General features: G+C 39.9%; 2 protein-coding genes across 4 annotated transcripts in view; one reads left to right on the top strand and one right to left on the bottom strand.

The window, feature by feature from the left end:
- gfra4a (GDNF family receptor alpha 4a) overlaps window positions 1–20,415 on the bottom strand; it is a 422,120-nt gene that overhangs the window by 50,451 nt on the left and 351,254 nt on the right. The window contains exon 10 of one of the 2 annotated variants that reach the window (XR_010017777.1): window positions 1,701–3,974. The exons of the other annotated variant lie outside the window; for it this stretch is intronic. The gene's annotated coding sequence lies outside the window, so the exon portion shown is untranslated. Of the gene's footprint in view, window positions 1–1,700; window positions 3,975–20,415 lie in introns of those variants that run through there. 2 annotated transcript variants of the gene reach the window in all.
- The window catches only part of atrn (attractin), a 415,178-nt gene that overhangs the window by 299,363 nt on the left and 95,400 nt on the right, over window positions 1–20,415 (top strand). For both annotated transcript variants that reach the window (XM_063047121.1, XM_063047122.1), the window contains exon 26: window positions 1,609–1,687. In XM_063047121.1, coding sequence (XP_062903191.1) covers window positions 1,609–1,687 — 79 coding nt within the window. The remainder of the gene's footprint in view (window positions 1–1,608; window positions 1,688–20,415) is intronic.

Here is a 20,415-nt window from a genome sequence, read left to right as displayed (position 1 = left end):
AATGTATGGTGATATCCAAAAAGAAGGAGAATCCTATCTGCAGGCTGAGAATAAACAGGGAAGACATAAAACAAGTACAGAACTTTTACTACTTAGGAAGCTGGGTGACGTCAGATGGCTGATGTGACATGGACATTAAAAGAAGAATAGGGATGAGAAAAGGCACCTTTACGAGAATGAAGAGTATACTGACCAACACTAAACTAGGCATGACAACCCGCCTCAGAGTACTGAAATGTTACATTTATCCAGTTATGTTATATGGCCCAGAATGTTGGACAATATCTAGTAACATGAGGAAATAAATTGAAGCAGCAGAGATGTGGTTTTTGAGGAGGATGCAAAGAATATCATGGACGAAACGAATATCTAACGAGGATGTCATGAACAGAGCAAGCACAAAAAGAGAAATAATGTATGAGATCATGAAAAGGCAACATAACTTCATTGGATATGTGATTAGGAAAGAGGAGTTAGAATGCACGGTAATTATGGGAAAGATTGAAGGGAAGAAAGCAAGAGGAAGACAAAGACAAAGGGTGATGGAGACAGCAGCCAGAGAACTGGAAATGAATACCAATGAATTGATCCACTTGACCTGAAGCAGGAGTGTGTGGGCCATGGCAGTCAAAGCTCAAACTGGGCATGGCACATGATGATGATGATTTAACTCATTGTACAATGATTTTGGCCATTTGTACCTGTTCAGATGAGAGTACTACAATAAGAGCAGTATTGTTAATACAAAATATGTTTGTCTGCATGAGAACCAAGCTTTGAAACTGGGGTCAAGGGATCATGGGGATTTTATGGAAGGAGTCCTTGGAAATCAAAAAACAATCTAATTTGAATCTACGCATTACTTAAGCACAGTATTGCTGGAAAGCTCCTTTTAGTCAGTTTTCTGTTTGTTATCAGCATCCCAACAAATACTTACAGCAATTAATAAACACAAGAGATTCTGCAGATGCATGAAATCCAGAGCAACACATACACACAAAAAGCTGGAGGAAAACAGAAGGTCACGCAGCATCTAAGGAGAGGAATAAACAATCAACGTTTTGGGCCGGGACTTCGTCTGACTTCTTTCACTTGCCAGCTTGTGCTCCTTCTCCTTTTCCTACCTTTTTTATTCTGGCTTCTGCCCCCTTCCTTTCCAGTCCTGTGAAAGATCTTGGCTTGAAGTGTTGACTGTTTATTCCTCTCCCTAGATGCTGCCTGACCTGCTGAGTTCTCCAGCATTTTATGTGTGTTACAGCAATTAATTCTGATTTAATGTACCTATCTAAATTTTGAATAGGAGTCAGGGGAATATTAGCAGCGTTTCACTTGAAAATGTCATAAATTTATTTAATGGTTGATAGTCATAAAACTTAAATAATTGATTCAAGCAGTCTTTTGAAAACTTTTTGAAAATTAAAAGTGATAATTTTGATATGATGGAGCTCTTGGCCTCTAAAATTGGCTAAACTTCTTGTTATGGACCAAGTGACTTAAGCAGATCTTCGGTCTTTGATGGTGTCACATTCCATGCTTGCCAACTTGAAATGTGCTATAGTTTACGTATTTCACAGAGTTGACTGTCTCTTTCAAAACATTGCTTTACAGTTGTTTTCTGTCATTATTGTTGGTGGCCGCTGTGGTCTGGAAGATTAAGCAAAGCTGTTGGGCATCAAGGAGGAGAGAGGTAAGCTTATTCCAAGAATATACCATGCTGACTTCAACCTGCACCTATGTACTTACCCAAATAAGATGAGGCATTCTGCTTTACAGAACAAGATTAGACATAGAAGCTGCAGCTGCACTGAGCTTTGGGGAAACTCCATGTGGAATATATTGAGTGCAGTTCTGGTTTCCTTATGTGAGAAAGGACTTTTGCCATTGCGTCAAAGGTTTATCAGACTAATTTCAAGGATGACAGGACTGATATATAAGGAGATTTTGGATAGGATGGGCTAATATTCGGTAGAACATTAAAAGAGGAGCTCACAAAACCAGGTTCTAAGAGGTCTAGAACAGTCCAGAGACAATATTCATAATGGCTGAAAAACATCCATCGAATATAAAATACTACACAGTACAGGCCAACCTTTTAACTTGCTCTGAAATCAATCTAGCCTGTCCTTCCCACATAACCTTCATTTTTCTATCATCCAAGTGCCTATCTAAGAGTTTCTTAAATTCCCCTAATATATATGCCTCTACCACCATCCTTGGTCGGGCATTCCATTCACTTACCACTCTCTGAGTAAAGAGCTTGCCTCTGACAACCCTCCCATACTTACTTCCAATCAGTCCACAACCATAAAGAGTCCAGACCTAAGGTTCACAGGGGGGTGTACCATTTAGAACCAAGATCACAAGAGATTTTTTTCCCTTGGAGAGTGATGGACATGCAATTTGCTCATCCATAGTTATTCAATATATTGAAGAAGGAGATTCGTGCACTTCACAATGCAAAAGCATCCCAGGATATGGGAGACGGCAGAACAGGGCAGTGAAGTAGATGATGAACTGAGAATGATCGTGTTGAATGGTTAGGCATGGCTGTATGGCAAACTCTGCTGCAATTTGCTATCATTAGCTTATTTCATGAAGTAGTGACTAATGTTATGGTGGCTTGCATAGTCTTTTTCCTGAAACTGATCACATATATTAGCACAGAAATTCCTCATTCAGTCATACCCTTAGTAATATAGATTTTGAACTAAATAATGTCATGTATTTAAATATAAAATTTATACTTAACGTAATATGGATATTTTGAAACATAAACATCATAAAATGAGACTGAGTTAGAATTTCTTTTATGTAATAACATTTTATTATTTTACATCCACTATAATAAATCTGTATGTGCCTGTCCTTTTGGAAGCATTTGATGCTATGCTGTTAATTACAATAATTAAAGTTTCATTAACTTTCATCTAGTTCTTTCAAGTATTTAATCAATGAACTTATAGATGTTGTTCTGTTTTATGTGCAGTACTCCAGTATGAGGGTGCTGTGGTGGGGCTGGAATGTGTGACAACACTTGTAGGCTGCCCCAACCCCTTTTAGTCTGTTGGTTGTTAATGCATTTGACACATTTCACTGTATGTGATTATTAAATCTAAATCTGAAATCTGAAACTTACAAAATAATTGTTGAATTATGACAAATCATAAATGCTCAGAACAACCAGGCATTATTCAACTCCTTCCCCGTTCTGCTGCATTTTAAAAACTTGTATTAAGTGTGGTTTCGTGTGGAAATGCATAATCCAGATCTTCCTTAAATGCCATTTTTCATTTGCGTCACTGAGCACTATTATACACTCAGAGTGTGCACTGAATATATGTTTGTGTTCTTCTGCTGTAGTCCATCCACTTCAAGGTTTGACATTACAAACTTCCGAGATGCTCTTCTGCTATCACTTCTGTAACTCATGGTTATTTGAGTTACTGTCTCCTTCCTGTCAGCTTGAACCAGTCCTCTGACTTCTCTCATTAACAAGGCCATAGCACTGTAATAAATCTTAAGTTTTATTTTAATTGTGGAAGTCTCCTTGATTCCTGCACTTGAGTTTGCAACTGGATGCCTTTTGTTTCTCTGTATATTCTCGGTAAACTTGAGAGACTGTTGTGAAAATCCCAGGAGATCAGCAATTGATGAGATACTCAAACTACCCCGTCTGGCACTAACAATCTTTTCAAGGTCATAGTCACTTCGATCAAATTTCTTCTGTATTCAGATGCTTGGTCTGAACAGCAACTGAACCTCTTGACCATTTCTTCATGCTTTTATCCAATGAGTTGCTGCCACATAATTGGCTGATAAGATATTTGTATTAATAGGTAGGTATTAGGTGTACCTACTAAATTGGCCACTGAATGTAGTTGGATTTGAGGCAAACAAGTGAGTCTAATTCATTTTCACTTCGTGTCCACATGCAGAAATCTTCAGATTCCAGAGTGCTGTTCCTTCACGTGAATCTGAATGATCAAAGATCAAAGTAAATTGATTATCAAAATACATACATAGAAACATAGAAAACTTACAGTACAATACAGGCCCTTTGACCCACAAAGCTGTGCCAAACATGTCCTTACTTAGAAATTACCTAGTGTTACCCATGGCCCTCTATTTTTCTGGAGTCTTTTAAAAGACCCTATTGTGTCTGCCTCCACCACTGTTGCCGACAGCTCATTCCACACACTCAGCACGCTCTGTGTAAACAGTTTACCCTTGACATCCTCTCTGTACCTTCTTCCAAGCACCTTAAAACTGTGCCCTCTCGTGCTAGCCATCCTAGCCCAGGGAAAAAGCCTCTGACTATCCACATGATTAATGCCTCTCATCATCTTATACACCTCTATCAGGTCACCTCTCATCCTCTGTCACTCCAAGGAAAAAAGACCGAGTTCACGCAACCTATTCTCTTAAGGCATGCTCCCCAATCCAGGCAACATCCTTGTAAATCTCCTCTGCACCCTTTCTATGTTTCTACATCCTTCCTATAGTGAGGTGACCAGAACTGAGCACAGGGGTCTGACCAGGGTCCTGTATAGCTGCAACATTACCTCTCGGCTCCTAAACTCAATCCCACGATTGATGAAGATCAATGCACCGTATGCTTTCTTAACCACAGAGTCAACCTGCGCAGCAGCTTTGAGTGTCCTATGGACTCGGACTCCAAGATCCCGCTGATCCTCCACATTGCCAAGAGTCTTACCATTAACACTATATTCTGCCATCATATTTGACCTACCAAAATGACCTACTGTGCATGACCCTGAGATTCACTGTGTACAACCCTGAGATTCATTTTTCTTGTGGGCATAATAAATACCATAACCATTGTAGAATCAATGAAAGTCTGCACCCAACAGAGCAGAAAACCAGTATGTAAAAGACATCAGACTGTGCAAACAGAAAAAGAAAGAAAAAAATAAATAATAATAATAAATAGTAAATATTGTTAACATGAGATGAAAAGTCCTTGAAATTGAGTTCATCTGTTGTGGAAACAGTTCCGCGATGGGGCAAGTGAATTTGAGTGAAGTTATCTTCTCTGGTTCAGGAGCTTGATGACTGAGCAGTAATAACTGTCTCTGAACCTGGTGGTGTAAGTCCTGAGAGTCCTGTACCACCTTGGGCTGACTTGGGCATCAACTAAACTGGATTGGATGTTATGTAATGAACTGGAGGCAATTAGGGAGCTTAAGGTAAAGGAACCCTTAGAATACAATAATCACAATATGATTGAGTTCAGCTTGAAATTTGATAGAGAGAAAGTAAAGTCTGACGTAGCAGTATTTCAGTGGCATAAAGGAAATTACAGTGGTATGAGAGAGGAGTTGGCCAAAGTAAATTGGAAGGAGATACTGGCAGGGATGACAGCAGAGCAAAAATGGCTTGAGTTTCTGGGAAAAATGAGGAGGGTGCAGGATAGATGTATTCCAAAAGTAAAATATTCAAATAGCAAAACATTACAACCGTGGCTGACAAGGGAAGTCAGAGCTAATGTAAAAGCAAAAGAGAGGGCATATGACAAAGCAAAAATTAGCAGGATCACAATGTGTGATCAAGATCGGAAATACAAACATCAAACAAGTCAACAAATTCAAATATCTTGGCAGCCTAATAACAAGTAATAGCAGGTGCGACACAGATATCAAATACGGAATAGCAATGGCGAAAGAAGCTTTCCAAAAAATGAAGATCATATTAGCAGATAGAAAGATGAGCACGTACACTAAAAACAGAATACTGCAGTGCTACATTTATTCTATCCTGACTTATTGAAGTGAATGCTGGACCATTTCTCCAGCAATGGAAAAGAGACTAGAAGCAGCTGAATTATGGTTCTACAGAAGAATGTTAAAAATATCAAATGAAGAAGTTCTCAGAAGAGCCCAAGCAGTTCGATCACTCATACCAACAATAAGAGAAAGGCAACTCAGATTCCTAGGACACATCATGCGGAAAGATGAACTAGAAAAACTCATACTCTCTGGAAAGATTGAGGGGAGCAAACCTAGAGGAAGACCTCGGCTTATGTACATCAAAAGCCCGGCCAGGTAGCTACACATCGAGGAAATGGAAGTCATCCAAAAAAACGAAGGATAGATCTATATGGAAAACCATGGTCACTAAAGTCCACATCGGATGTGGTACCTAGACAGATACAGGTTTGGGAATCTTTTAAAAATGTATAGAAAGCAACAAAAAGAATCATTAGGAGGGAAAAGATGAAATATGAAAACAAACTAGCAAACAATGTCAAGGTGGATAGAAAAAGCTTTTTCAAGAAGATAAGAAATAAAAGAGAGATGAGAGTGGATATAGGACCACTGGAAAATGAGTCTGGAGAAATAATAACGGGAACAAGGAGATGGCAGATGAACTATTTGCACTAGTCCTGACTGTGGAAGATACTAGCATTTTGTCAGATGTTGAAGGGTGTGAGGGAAGAGAGGTGAGTGCAGTTACTATTACAAGAGAGAAGGTCCTCAAAAAGCTGAAAGGGGATATACATCATCCGGACCAAATAAACTTCACCTTAGGGTTCTGAAAGAGGTAATGATAGAGATTGTGGAGGCATTATGAATGATCTTTCAAGAATTATTGAAATCTGGCATGGTTCCAGAGGAATGGAAAATTGAAAATGTCACTCCCCTCTTTCAGAAAGGAGAGAGAGAGAGCAAAGAGGAAATTATAAACCAGTTACCCTGACCTCAGTGGTTGGGAAGATGTTGGACCTAGTTGCTAAGAATAAGGTTATGGAGTACTTGGTGACACAGGACAAGATAGGACAAAGTCAACATGGTTTCCTTAAGGGAAAATCCTGTTGGAATTCTTTGAGGAGATTACATGTAGGATAGATCAAGGGGATGCAGTGGATGTTATATATTTGGATTTTCAGAAGACCTTTGACAAGGAGCCAAACATGAGGCTACTTACCACTGTTACGTACCCTGTAACTGGGTTGCCAAACCAGCAGAAATGGAACGCTCGTTGGAGTCTGTGATTACTAGGAACTAATAAAGTTTTATTAAAGAAATAAGTAATACAGTACACTAATCGTAAGGATATAAATGTAACAGGTTAGCAATGATAATACACACATATACACAGAACTAGGGTAATAGGAATCAACCAAGCTGTATTGCAGTCTGGGGGTAAAATGATCAGTCTTAAGTGAAGCAGAGTTCAGTTCAGTTTAGTGCAGTTCGAAGTAGTCGCTGCTGTTGTACCGTTGGGGGGAGAGAGAGTGAGAGATGCAGCTGGTTTCAGGCAGACCTTTTGATGTCTTCGCAGTTGGTTTCGGGCAGACCTTTTGATGTCTTTTAATCCCGCTGTGGTCACCGACTGTGACCCCTCCGTTCTGGATACGATTGTTCTTCCGTGGTGAACCCGACACCCAGGCAATGGCGGACACACACCCCAGGTTCCCACCGATCGTACCTTTACACCCTGTGAGTCTCTGATCTGTTCCCGCGATCCGGTCCTCCAAACTCCCACAAACTTGTGGGGGCACACTGCTCTTTCCAGGGTCTCGTGGCGTGTCTCATGCCTTAGCAATCCTGCTCTTTTATCCCCCTGCTGGGGTATCACCTGTCCATCAAACTTCAAACAGTTCAGGTTCAAAGCAACCGGTCTGTCAATATCTGAATTGTGTTTCTTTCTGGTTAATCTCTCTCTTCTCTCTTATTAGCATTTTGAATGTTTCTCCATTGTCTTCCGTTACCTCTCTCATTAGCATCATCTGTCCGGTAGCTCTGCTTGGCGTCACACATGACACCATGTTAAGAGCCCATGGTATTATAGGAAAGTTACTGGCATGGTTAGAGCATTGGCTGATTGTAAGAGGCAGCGAGTGGGAATAAAAGGATCTTTTTCTGGTTGGCTGCCAGTGACGTGGTGTTCTGCAGGGGTCAGTGTTGGGACTTCTTTTTATGCTGTATGTCAGTTATTTAAATGATGGAATAGATGACTTTGTTGCCAGTTTTGTACATGATACAAAGATGGGGGAGGGGCAGATAGTGTTGAGGAAACAGGAAGGCTGCAGATGGACTTAGACAGATGAGCAGAATGGACATGAAATACATTGTTGGAAAATGCTTGGCCATGCAGTTTGGTAGAAGAAATAAATGTGCAGACTTATTTTCTAAATGGGGAGAAAATCCAAAAATCTGAGATGCAAAGGGACTTGAGTGTCCTTTTGCAGGACACCTTAAATGTTAAGGTGCAGGTAGAGTCAGTGGTGAGGAAGGCAAATGCATTGTTAGCATTCATTTCAAGAGGTCTAGAATGCAAGAACAGGGGTGTGATGCTGAGGTTTTATAAGGCACTGTTAAGGCCTCACCTCGAGTATTGTGTATAGTTTTGGGCTCCTCATCTGAGAAGAGATGTGCTGGCATTGGAGAGGGTTCAGATGAGGATCACAAGGATAATTCCAGGAATGAAAGGGTTATCATATGAGGAATGTTTGACGGCTGTGAGCCTGTTCTCGCTGGAATTTAGAAGGTGGGTATCTCATTGAAACCTTTTGAACGTTGAAAGGCTAGACAGAGTAGATGTGGAAAGGATGTTTGGCCTGGTGGGGGAGTCTTGGTCAAGAGGGCACAGCCTTAGCATGGGGTATCTTTTTAAAACAGAGTTGCAGAGAAATTTCCTTAGCCAGAGGGTGGTGAATTTGTTGCCAGATGCAGCTGTGGAGGCCAGGTCGTTGGGTGAGATTGATAGTTTCTTGATTGGACACAGCTTCAAAGTTTTCAGGAAGAGGCAGGGGTTTGGGGCTGAGGAGGGGATAGAAAGACCGGCCATGGTTGAATGGTGGGGCAGACTTGATAATGGCCTAATTCTGCTCCTATGTCTTATGGTCTTTTTCCTGATGACAGCACTGTGAAGAGTGCATGACCTGGGTCGTGGGAGGTACGCTGTTGAAAGATTCTACTCTCTTATGGTGGGCTTTACCCTTGATGGACTGGTACGCATCTACTACTTTTTGTTGGATTTTCCATTCAGGGCATTGGCGTTGCCATACCAGCCTATGATGCAGCCAGTCAATTTAGTGTGCGCCACACATCTTTAGAAGTTTTATCAGTTTTAGATGTTATGTTGAACCTTCATAAACTCCTAAAGAAGTAGAGTCACTACCGTGCTTTCTTCGTAATTTTACTTACATGCTGGACCCAGGACAGGTCCTTTGAAATGATAACACCAAGCAATCCAAAGTTTCTGACTCTCTCCACCTCTGATAACCTGATGATGACCTCCTCCCTCCTATACGCTGATATGTTACCACCTTTTATTCGGCCACCGACAGTGATGTCATCAGCAAACTTGAATACGGCATTAGAGCTGTGCTTAGCCTCACAGTCGTAAGTATAAAGCGAGCAGAGCAAGGGTCTAAGCACACAGCCCTGTGGTGCACCTGTGCTGATGGAGATTGTGGAGGCGCCATTGTTGCCAATCTGAACTGACTAGGGTCTGCAAGTGAGGAAATCGAGGCCTCGATTGCACAAGGAGGTATTAAGGCTGAGATCTTGTAGCTTATTGATTAGTTTTGAGGGGATGATAGTATTGAATGCTGAACTGTAATCGATTAAGAACATCCTGATGCATACACCTTTGCGGCCCAAATATTCCAGGGTTGAATGTAGAGCCAATGAAATGGCATCTGCTGTGGAACTGTTGTGCCAGTAGGCAACTTGGAGCCGATACAAGTGGCTTCTCAGGCAGGAATTGATATATTTCATCAACAGTCTCTCAAAACACTTCATCACCATGGATGCAAGTGTGACTGAATGGTAGTCATTGAGGCAGGCTATTGTGTTCTTGGGTACCGGTATAATTGAAGCCTGCCTGAAGTAGGTGGATACCTCAGACTACCAAAGCGAGAGGTTAATGATCTCAGTGACACTCCAGACAATTCATCAGCACAGGTCTTTAGCACTTAACCCCATATCCCATCTTGGCCAGTTGCTTTCCGTGGTTTCACCCTCCTGCACAATGCATCGGTCTCAGAGACTGGAATCACAGGATCATTAGGGGCTGTGGGAGTTGGTGATGGTGCCTCTATGTTTTGATGGTCAAAGCAAGCATAGAACACATTAAGCTCATCTGGAAGCAATGCCCTGTTGTCACCTATGTGACTTGTATGAGATGATAGCATTGAAGTCCTGCCACAACTGCCGAGCATCCTTCATTGATTCAAGTTTAGTCCAGAATTGCTACTTTACCTGTGAGACAGCTTTTCAGAGGTCGTACCTAGACCTCTTGTAAACTTCTTGGTCACCATACTTGAATGCCTCTGATTTGGCTCTCAACAGAATGCGGATCTCATGGTTCATCCAGGGCTTCTGTTTGGGTAAGATTCTGAATGATTTTGTGGTTTACACTTGGCTACAACTTTGAATAAAATCTGTGTTCACTCATATGCCAGGAAGAATTTTAAAAGAAGACAGCTTTATAGAGTGGACGCATGAGTAGAGGGAGTCAGAGTAGGAGGGTTTTGGCTCAATGGGGCTTTGGTGATAATGCATCGAGGCGAGGTAGGTTACTTGTGAAGAGTAGGAATACGATGTATGCCTGAAAGGCCAGTGTTCTGTACTGGGTGTCGGATGTGGGATGTCTGGGAGACTCCAAGCCTCCTGGATGGCCACATTTGCACCAGGTGCACCAAGATGTAGCTCGGTGACCTTCATCTGGTCAGGGGAAGTGAGGAGGTGATGCATAGGAGCTATAGGCAAGTAGTCACACCTGGACCTCGCAAAACAGATAAGTGGATAACAGTCAGGAGAGGGAAGGGCAAGAGTCAGATACTAGAGAGTACCCCTATAGCTGTCCGCTTTAACAATAAGTACTCCTGTTTGAGTACTGTTTGGGGGGTGGGGGGCGTACAACCTATCTGGGGGAAGCCACAGTGGCCACGCCTTTGGTACAGAGTTTGGCCTTGTGGCTCAGAAGGGTAGGGAAAGGAAGAGGATGGCAGCAGTGATAGGGGACTCTATAGTTAGGGGGTCAGACAGGTGAATCTGTGGACGCAGGAAAGAAGCACAGATGGTAGTTTGCCTCCTAGGTGCCAGAGTCTGGGATGTTTCTGATCGCGTCCACGATATCCTGAAGTGGGAAGGTGAACAGCCAGAGTTCGTGGTATATATCGGTACCAACAACATAGGTAGGAAAAGGGAGGAGGTCCTGAAAACAGACTACAGGGAGTTAGGAAAGAATCTGAGAAGCAGGACCACAAGGGTAGTAATCTCAGGATTACTGCCTATGCCATGCGACAGTGAGTATAGGAATAGAGTTAAGTGGAGGATAAATGCGTGGCTGAGGGATTGGAGCAGAACACAGAGATTCAGATTTCTGGATCATTGGGACCTCTTTTGGGGCAGATGTGAACTGTACAATAAGGATGGGTTGCACTTGAATCCGAGGAGGAACAATATCCTGGCAGGGAGGTTTGCTAAGGCTATTGGGGAGAGTTCAAACTAGGATTGATGGGGGGTGGGAACTGAACTGAAGAGACGGAGGAAGGAGTGGTTGGCTCACAAATAGAGAAAGGTTGTAGACAATGCGACAGGGAGGATAGGCAGGTGGTAGAGAAGGGATGCGCTCAGACCGAAGGTTTGAGATGTGCCTATTTTAATGCAAGGAGTGTCATGAACAAAACCGATGAGCTTAGAGCATGGATCAGCTATAATGTTGTGGTCATTACAGAGGCTTGGATGGCTCAGGGGCAGGAATGGCTACTTAGAGTGCCAGGCTTTAGACGTTTCAGAGAGGACAGGTAGGGAGGCAAAAGAGGTGGATGCATGGCACTGTTGATCAGGGATAGGGTCACGGCTGCAGAAAATGAGTAAGTCATGGAGGAATTGTCTACTGAGTCTTTGTGGGTGAAAGTTAGAAACAGAGAGGGGTCAATAACTCTACTGGGTGTTTTTTATAGCCACCCAATAGTAACAGGGACATCGAGGAGCAGATAGGGAGATATTCTGGAATGGTGCAATAATACCAGGGTTGTCGTGGTGGGAGATTTTAATTTCCCAAATATTGATTGGCATGTCCCTAGAGCGAGGAGTTTAGATAGGGTGGAGTTTATAGATAGGGTAGACCACAATTCTACCTCCATTACCATAGCATTGGAGAGGGATCGGAGTGGACAAGGCAGGAAAATGTTTAATTGGAGTAAGAGGAAATATGATGAGAGATATTGAGGTTCTGATAAGGAAAAAGAATAAAGTGTACACACTTTTAGGCAGCTGGGTACAAAAGAATCTCTTGAAGAATATCAGAGCAGACAAGAAGGAAATTTTGAAGGGTAAAAAGAAGGTATGAGATGGATTTGCTGGCAGGTTTAAACATAATCCCAAGAGGTTCTTCCGTTACATGTATTAATAGCAAAAGGGTGACTAGGAGGAGACTGGATCCACTTAAAGACTGTCAAGACTGTCTATATGTGGAGCTGCAGGAGATGGCTGAGATTTTTACTCAGTCTTTACTGAGGAGAATATCATGGATGCCAAAGAAATTAGTGTAGTGTAGTGAGGTAATGGATATGCATATTAGGAGGAAGGAGGTACTTGCAGCCCTGAAGCACATCAAAGTTGGAAAATACCCAGGGCCTGACCAAGTGCATCCCTGGACTTTATTGGCGGCCCAAGAAGAAACCACACAGTCCCTTGTAGAGATACTTTGTTGTTAGCCACTGGTGAGGTTCCAGAAGCTGAATGATGGCTAATATTGTTCCATTGATCAAGAGGGGTAGTGAGGACCGGCCAGTGAGCTTGACTTTAGTTGTAGGGAAGTTACTGGAGGGAATTCTGAGGGACAATATCTGCCATCACTTGGATAATCAAGGGCTGATCAGGACATGGTTTTGTGCATGGGAGATAATGTCTGATGAATTTTCCAGAGTTTGAAAACAAGTAACCAAGAGAGTAGATGATAGGGCACAGGATGTTATCTATAGGGACTTTAGTAAGGCCTTTGACACAGCCCCACGTGACAGACTGATCTGGAAGAGTAGGTTGCATGGGATTTTGAAAGAACTATCCAGGTGGATTCAGAATTGACTGAATGACGGGAAGTAGAGGTAGAGGCCTAGATAGAATTTATGTGCAAAGAATGTTTCCTATAGTTTGGGAGCCTAGGACCATCGGGCATTGCCTTGGATTAGAGGGGCATCCATTTAGAACAGAGTTAAGGAGGAATTTCTTTAGCCAGATGGTGGTAAATCTATGGAATTCATTCCCCCAGGTGGCAGTGGAGGCGAAGTCCTTTGGTATTTTTAAAGTGGAACTTGATAGGTTTTTGATTGGTTAGTGTGTCAAAGGTTATAGGGAGAAGGCAGGCGAATGAGGTTATGAGAGATAATAACTCATCTAGTTTGCTCTGCCATTCCATTATGGCTGAGTGAAATGGCCTAAGTCTATTCCTATATCGATGGTCAGAGGATAATGGTTGAATGTCATATCTTCAACTGTGATTAGTTACGTATCCCAGGGATCAGTGTTGGGATTTCTGTAGTTCATTATTTATGTAAACAACAGGAATTCTGCAGATGCTGGAAATTCAAGGGACTTCCGGTAGCGCTCATGGAGTGAAGTCGCGTTCTTGACTCGCTCCATTACCTCTGAGTTTTTTTTCTCTATGGTCAGCTATACTTTAATTAACCATTAAGGCATCAACTCTTACAATACTTTGAATTAAACTGAATTCTCTGACAATTGGATGATACTGAGATCTGCTATGTCTAAGAACGAGAAAGACGGCAAGGATGGTAAACCTCCGGTTAAACCGAAAGCTACGGATCTCCCTCCGACTGAATCACCGGTGACTTTGAAAGCGATATCGGAGTTAATTCAGAGGGAAATCTCAACCTCTGTTAGGGAGATGATTCGTGCGGAAATTGCAGGCCCTGTTAAAGACCTGATTCATACGGAAATCTCAACTAATTTCCAGAAAATTGCCGGTTTAATTGATAAGATGCAAACATGTATTGCGGAACATCAGTCGGCTATATCTGATCTTCAAAAATTCGCGCAACAAAGTGAGCTTAAGATGGGGAAAATCGAAGAAACAGTTAATGTAATGAAGAAGAAACTTGACTTTTTGACTTTTAAAAACTCTGACTTGGAATCTAGAATGCGACGGCAGAATTTACGAATGATTGGCGTGAGGGAAGCCGCTGAAGGTAACAACCCCATGAAATATTTCTCCCAACTTTTAAAAGATGCATTCCCTACTGTATTTCCTGACCAACCACCGCTACTGGATCGTGTTCACAGAATCCCATCATACTCGTCTAGGTCAGATAGACCTAGGCATGTTATCTTACGTTTTCATTACTTTCAAGACAAGGAGAGACTGTTTCGATTCGCTCGATCTAAAGGTTTCATTGATTTTTCGGATCTTAAGTTCCGATTCGTGGAAGATTTCAGTAAACCAATCTGGGACCAACGGGTCCGTTACAGATCCGTGATGTCGGAATTCTATAAGAGGGATTTAAGACCAGCGCTGCTGTACCCTGCACGTCTAAGGATTCGCATGTCAGATGGAGCCCTTCGTTTTTTTGATTCTCCATCGGATGCCCAGAGTTATCTGGATCAACTTTCATCTCCAACATCTTAATTGCTTTCTTTTTAATTTTCTCCGTCGATCGGAGGCTGTGAATTGGTTGGTTTTAACTTTTCTGTGCCCTATTTGGGCAGAAAAGTTTACTTTCGATTTCTTAATATGGCTACTAAACTTTCTTTTTAACTGCGTCATTTCTTTCTTTTCCCAGGGGATTCTGGGTGGTTACTTCCCTTTTGTCATCTTACGTATTTCCTGTGCGGCCTTAAATTTTGTAGTTTTTGTTTAAATTTTATTCTGTTTTGCTTTTTATAATCACTTTATGTTAATAATCCTATTTTTTTTGTTGCTGTGTCTATTCATGAGTTTGAGGTATATTGTGGTTTTTTTTTAATATATATTTTCCGGCTTTTGTTCTGTTCTGTGTGTATTCTAATTGAGCTAACTTTTTTTTACTTATTTTTTTACTGTTTTACAATTAGCTGATCCTTTTCATATTTATACCTTTTTTTTAGGGAGCGTATACCGGAAGTCATGGGGGTAGTTTTAGCGCTTGCTTCTTTCTGGCGGGTCTGCTTTAGATTTTGCCTTGGGGTCTTGGGCTGGGGGGTGGCGGGAGGGGCTTCACGTTTTAGTTTGTTTTTCTTTGGGCTATATACATTATTGAAGTACTGGTTGCGTCCTTTTCCCCGGTATCTTTTGTATGTTCTGTTCCCTCTCCGGGTTTGTGGGTCGCGCCTATTGTCAATCCTCCCTGTTGTGGGTTGACTTTAGGATTTATGGAGTCTATTATTAATTTTGTCTCCTGGAATACTAATGGTCTTAATCATCCTATTAAAAGAAAAAAAGTTTTTAAAGTGTTCCGGAGACTTAAAGCACAAATTTTATTTTTACAAGAGACCCATGTACGGAGGGGGGACAGACTACGTTTTTTCAAATTCTGGAAGGGACAACAATTTCATTCGAACTCCAATGCTAAGATTCGAGGCGTCTCTATTTTTATAGATTCCTCAGTTACTTTTATACAACAGGATATTATCTCTGATCCGAATGGTAGATTTTTATTGGTTAGTGGTTTACTATTTAATAAAAAAGTAGTTTTGGTTAATGTTTATGCTCCTAATATGGATTGTCCGGAATTTTATAAATCATTGTTTGATCAGTTTCCGAATTTGAACGAGTTTTCATTGATTTGGGGCGGAGATCTTAATACCTGTTTATCTCCAGCTTTGGACCGTTCAGCTCCTTTACGGACTTTACCTAATAAATCTGCAAATTTGATTAATTTTTTCCTTTCTGATTCTGGGTCGACGGATATTTGGCGTTTTCTGCATCCTCAGGAAAAAGATTTTTCCTTTTTTTCACATGTTCATCATTCCTATTCAAGAATTGATTATTTTTTTATTGATTCTCGTCTCATTCCTTCAGTGATTAAATGTGATTATGATTCTATAACCATTTCGGATCATGCTCCACTTAAGCTTTCTATTAAAATTATGGCCAATATACCAAACAATAGACAATGGCGTTTTAATTCGCTGTTGCTTCAGGACTCGGACTTTGTTAATTTTATGAATGAACAGATTGAGCTTTTTTTTATAATTAACCATACAGAAGATATTTCGGTTAACACTCTTTGGGACACTTTTAAAGCCTATATTCGGGGTCAGATTATTTCGTATTCCGTTGCTTTGAGGAAGAAACAGAAGCAGGAGGAGATGGCAATTGTGGACAAGATTAAAGAAATTGATAAGAAATATGTTATGGCTCCTTCTGAGGAGCTATACAAACAAAGAACTGAACTTCAAATGGAACACAGTTTACTACTCTCGTCCTCGATTGTAAACCAATTAAAGAAAACAAGAAGTGATTTTCATGTTCACAGTGATAAAATTGGCAAGCTGCTGGCTAATCAATTGAAATCTAATTATGTTAAATCTCAAATCAATCAGATTTATAATCAAAATGATCGATTGATATTGGATCATGTGGGGATTAATCATACCTTTTGTGATTTTTATTCTTCTTTATATCAATCAGAGTCTCCTCGAGATTCTAAATATATGAATTATTTTCTAGATAAGTTAGACTTTCCTCAGATTTCACAGGATATGTCTTCTTTATTAGATACTTCCATTACAATGGATGAGATTAAGAATGTTATTTTTTCTATGAATCTGGGGAAAGCTCCTGGCCCTGATGGGTTTACCGTTGAATTTTATAAATGTTTTGCTTCTTTATTGATTCCCTGGCTCTATAAGGTTTTTGAGGCTTCTTTGAAACTTGGTAAACTTCCGGAATCTTTTAATAGAGCATCAATTTCTTTAATACTAAAGAAGGATAAAGACCCTGCTCAATGTGCATCTTATAGACCAATATCTTTATTAAATGTTGATTCTAAAGTCTTTTCTAAGTTATTAGCAAATAGACTAGAAAAAGTACTTCCTTCTATTATTTCGGAAGACCAAACGGGTTTTATTAAAGGTCGTTACTCTTTTTATAATATTCGTACATTGTTAAATATCGTTTATACTCCCTCACAAAATGTTCCTGAGTGTGTTATTTCTTTAGATGCCGAGAAAGCTTTTGATAGAGTAGAATGGCCTTATTTCTTTAAGGTGCTTGAAATGTTTAATTTTAGCCTGAAATTTATATCCTGGATTAAACTGTTATATCACTCCCCTGTAGCCTCGGTTCGTACTAACTCATTAAACTCACCTTTTTTTCCTCTCTTTCGTGGTACTCGACAAGGCTGTCCTCTTAGTCCCCTATTATTTGATATTGCATTAGAACCTCTTGCAATTGCTATTCGAGAATCTTCAAATATTACTGGGATAACTCGGGGATTAAAGTCCCATAAATTATCACTCTATGCTGATGATTTACTTTTATATATTTCTAATCCTGAGAGATCTATTCCTGCTGTTTTAGAGTTATTAGCACAATTTGGTCTTTTCTCAGGTTATAAATTAAATCTTAGTAAGAGTGAACTTTTTCCGATTAATAAACATCTTCCCTTATATTATAAATTTCCATTTAAATTGATTAATAATTACCTTTCATATCTTGGGATTAAAATTACTTGTAAACATAAAGATTTATTTAAGACTAACTTTTTACCATTAATAGACCATATTACTCAACTTTCATCTAAATGGTTTCCTTTATATTTAACTTTGATTGGTCGTATTAATGCAGTTAAGATGTTTTTTTTGCCAAAATTTTTATATGTGTTTCAGGCATTACCAATTTTCGTTCCTAAATCTTTTTTTGATAAAGTCGACTCTAAAATTTCTTCATTTATTTGGCAGAATAAGAATCCGAGACTGGGTAAAATACATTTACAGAAAGCTAAGAGAGATGGAGGTTTAGCATTACCTAACTTTAGATTTTATTATTGGGCTATTAATATTCGACATATGAAATTTTGGTTACTTGACCGGGATATACTATCTATTCCTAAATGGGTAGCATTGGAATTACAATCTGTTCAGGGTTATACACTTGGTTCTATTTTAGGTTCATCTCTTCCTTTTGATTCGAAATGCTTTAAGCAGGTTTCTAACCCGATCGTTAAATATGCTTTGCGTATTTGGTTTCAATTCAGAAAATTTTTTGATCTTAATCAATTCGGGTTAGCGATTCCTATTTTAGGTAACATATTTTTTCCTCCCTCTTTTACGGATCGCGCTTTTCAAACTTGGAAGACTAAGGGTATTTTACGGTTTTTGGATTTATTTTTAGATGGTTCCCTTATGTCTTTTGAACAATTATCTAATAAATATAACCTATCAAGAATACATTTTTTTAGATATTTACAAGTTAGAAATTTTCTAAGTACTATACTTCCTTCCTTTCCAATGCTTCCTCCTATATATATTTTAGATTCGATAATTAACCTTAATCCATGTCAGAAAGGTGCATCGGCTATGATTTATAATATTATTATGAAACTCAGGAAAGCTCCATTTGATAAGATTAGGGTAGATTGGGAACAGGAATTGGGGCTTACCATTTCTGTGGATGATTGGGGGCAGATTTTACAATTAGTTAATACTTCTTCTATTTGTGCTAAACATTCCCTAATTCAATTTAAAGTGGTGCATAGAGCACATATGTCCAAAGATAAGTTAGCGCGTTTTTACTCGCATATTAATCCTTTCTGTGATAGATGTTCGGGGCAGATAGCCTCTTTAACTCATATGTTTTGGTCTTGCCCTACTTTGGAAACTTTTTGGAGAGATATTTTCAATATTATTTCTAAGGTATTAAATATAGATATCTCTCCTCACCCTATTACTGCTATCTTTGGACTACCTAAAATTTCTAGTAATCTTTCCCCTTCAGCCCGTAGAATGATTGCATTTCTTACTTTAATGGCGAAAAGATGTATTTTACAACATTGGAAAGAGCTTAATGCTCCAACTACCTTTTTTTGGTTTTCTCAGACGATTTTATGTTTGAATCTGGAGAAAATTAGAAGTAACCTTCATGATTCTTCATTTAAATTTGAACAGATTTGGGGACCTTTTATTCGATATTTTCATTTAATGTAATATTTACCCTTCTTGTTTTTTTTTTACTGTTTCAATGGAGGTCGGGATTGAGGACGTGATTTTAAGTTTAACTCTGTTTGGTTTCAAGTTAGCCCATTGCTTTGCTTTGCTTTTAGTTAGTTGCACGGTGGGTTTTTTTTTGGGGTTTTTTTTTCTTTTTTTCCATTGATATATATAAAATCTAGTATACTATTATGTTATTTTGGTTTCTTATGCTTAAATTACATTGTTTGTAGTATTTTCTTTTTGGTATTGTTATCTTTTGGAATTTTATTATACTTTAACATTGTATTAATGTTTATATGGCTTACCTTTTTTGTATACTTACTCAATAAAAAGATTTAAAAAGAAAGAAAGAAAGGAAATTCAAGCAACACACATAAAAGTTGCTGGTGAACGCAGCAGGCCAGGCAGCATCTCTAGGAAGAGGTGCAGTCGACGTTTCAGGCCGAGACCCTAACTATTTTGGGTGTGAATGTACATGGCAAGATTAGCAAGTCTGATGATGATGGTGAATCAAGGGGTCTTGTTAACAGTGAAGCAGGTTAAATGAATTACAAATGATCTTGATTATTTAAGGAGGTGGACTGAGGAATAGTAAATTGATTTCATCTGAGTTAAGTGTGAGGTGATGCATTTGGACATTCAAATCAGGATAGGATCTGTACAATGAATGGCATGGCACCGATGAGTGTTATGGAACAGAGAGACCTTGGAGAGCAAATGCATAGTTTTCTGAAAATGGCTTTGCAAGTAGATGGTGGTGAAGAAGGCATTTAGCATGCTGGCCTTCATCAGTCAGGGCCTTGAGGCCTTGAGTTAAGGGTAGGAACTTCATGTTGCAGTTATGCACGCTGTTCATGAGGTCAAACTTGGAGTATTACGTACGGGTTCAGGGAGTAACACTTCATATTCTGTTTTGGTAATCTCCAACCTGATGGCATGAACATAGATTTCTCTAACTTCTGGTAACCATTCCTCTTTCTTTTCCAATCCCTCGTGTCTTCCTCATTTTGGTGGCCTTCCTACCTTCTCTTCCCCTTTCCCATCCTTGTGAACTGGCCATCATCTTCCTCTGGTTCCCTACCTCCATTTCTTTATTCTATAGTCTACTCTCCTTTCTCATCAGATCCTTCCTTCTTTAGCCCATTACCTCTTCTACCTATAACTTACTAAATTCTCATATTTCTTTTTACCTCACTCCTTCACCTACCCACCAACCCATGTTCCCCCTCACCTGGAGTCATCCTATCAAATTGTATTTCCTCTCTCCCCTGCCCCCCTCCCCCGCCAA

This window comes from Mobula hypostoma, chromosome 4 (genome assembly GCF_963921235.1).
Source record: "Mobula hypostoma chromosome 4, sMobHyp1.1, whole genome shotgun sequence".
In the NCBI taxonomy this organism is placed as follows: domain Eukaryota; kingdom Metazoa; phylum Chordata; class Chondrichthyes; order Myliobatiformes; family Myliobatidae; genus Mobula; species Mobula hypostoma.
The sequence above is the reverse complement of the archived record's forward strand: the minus strand, read 5'-3'. Positions and strand labels throughout refer to the sequence as shown.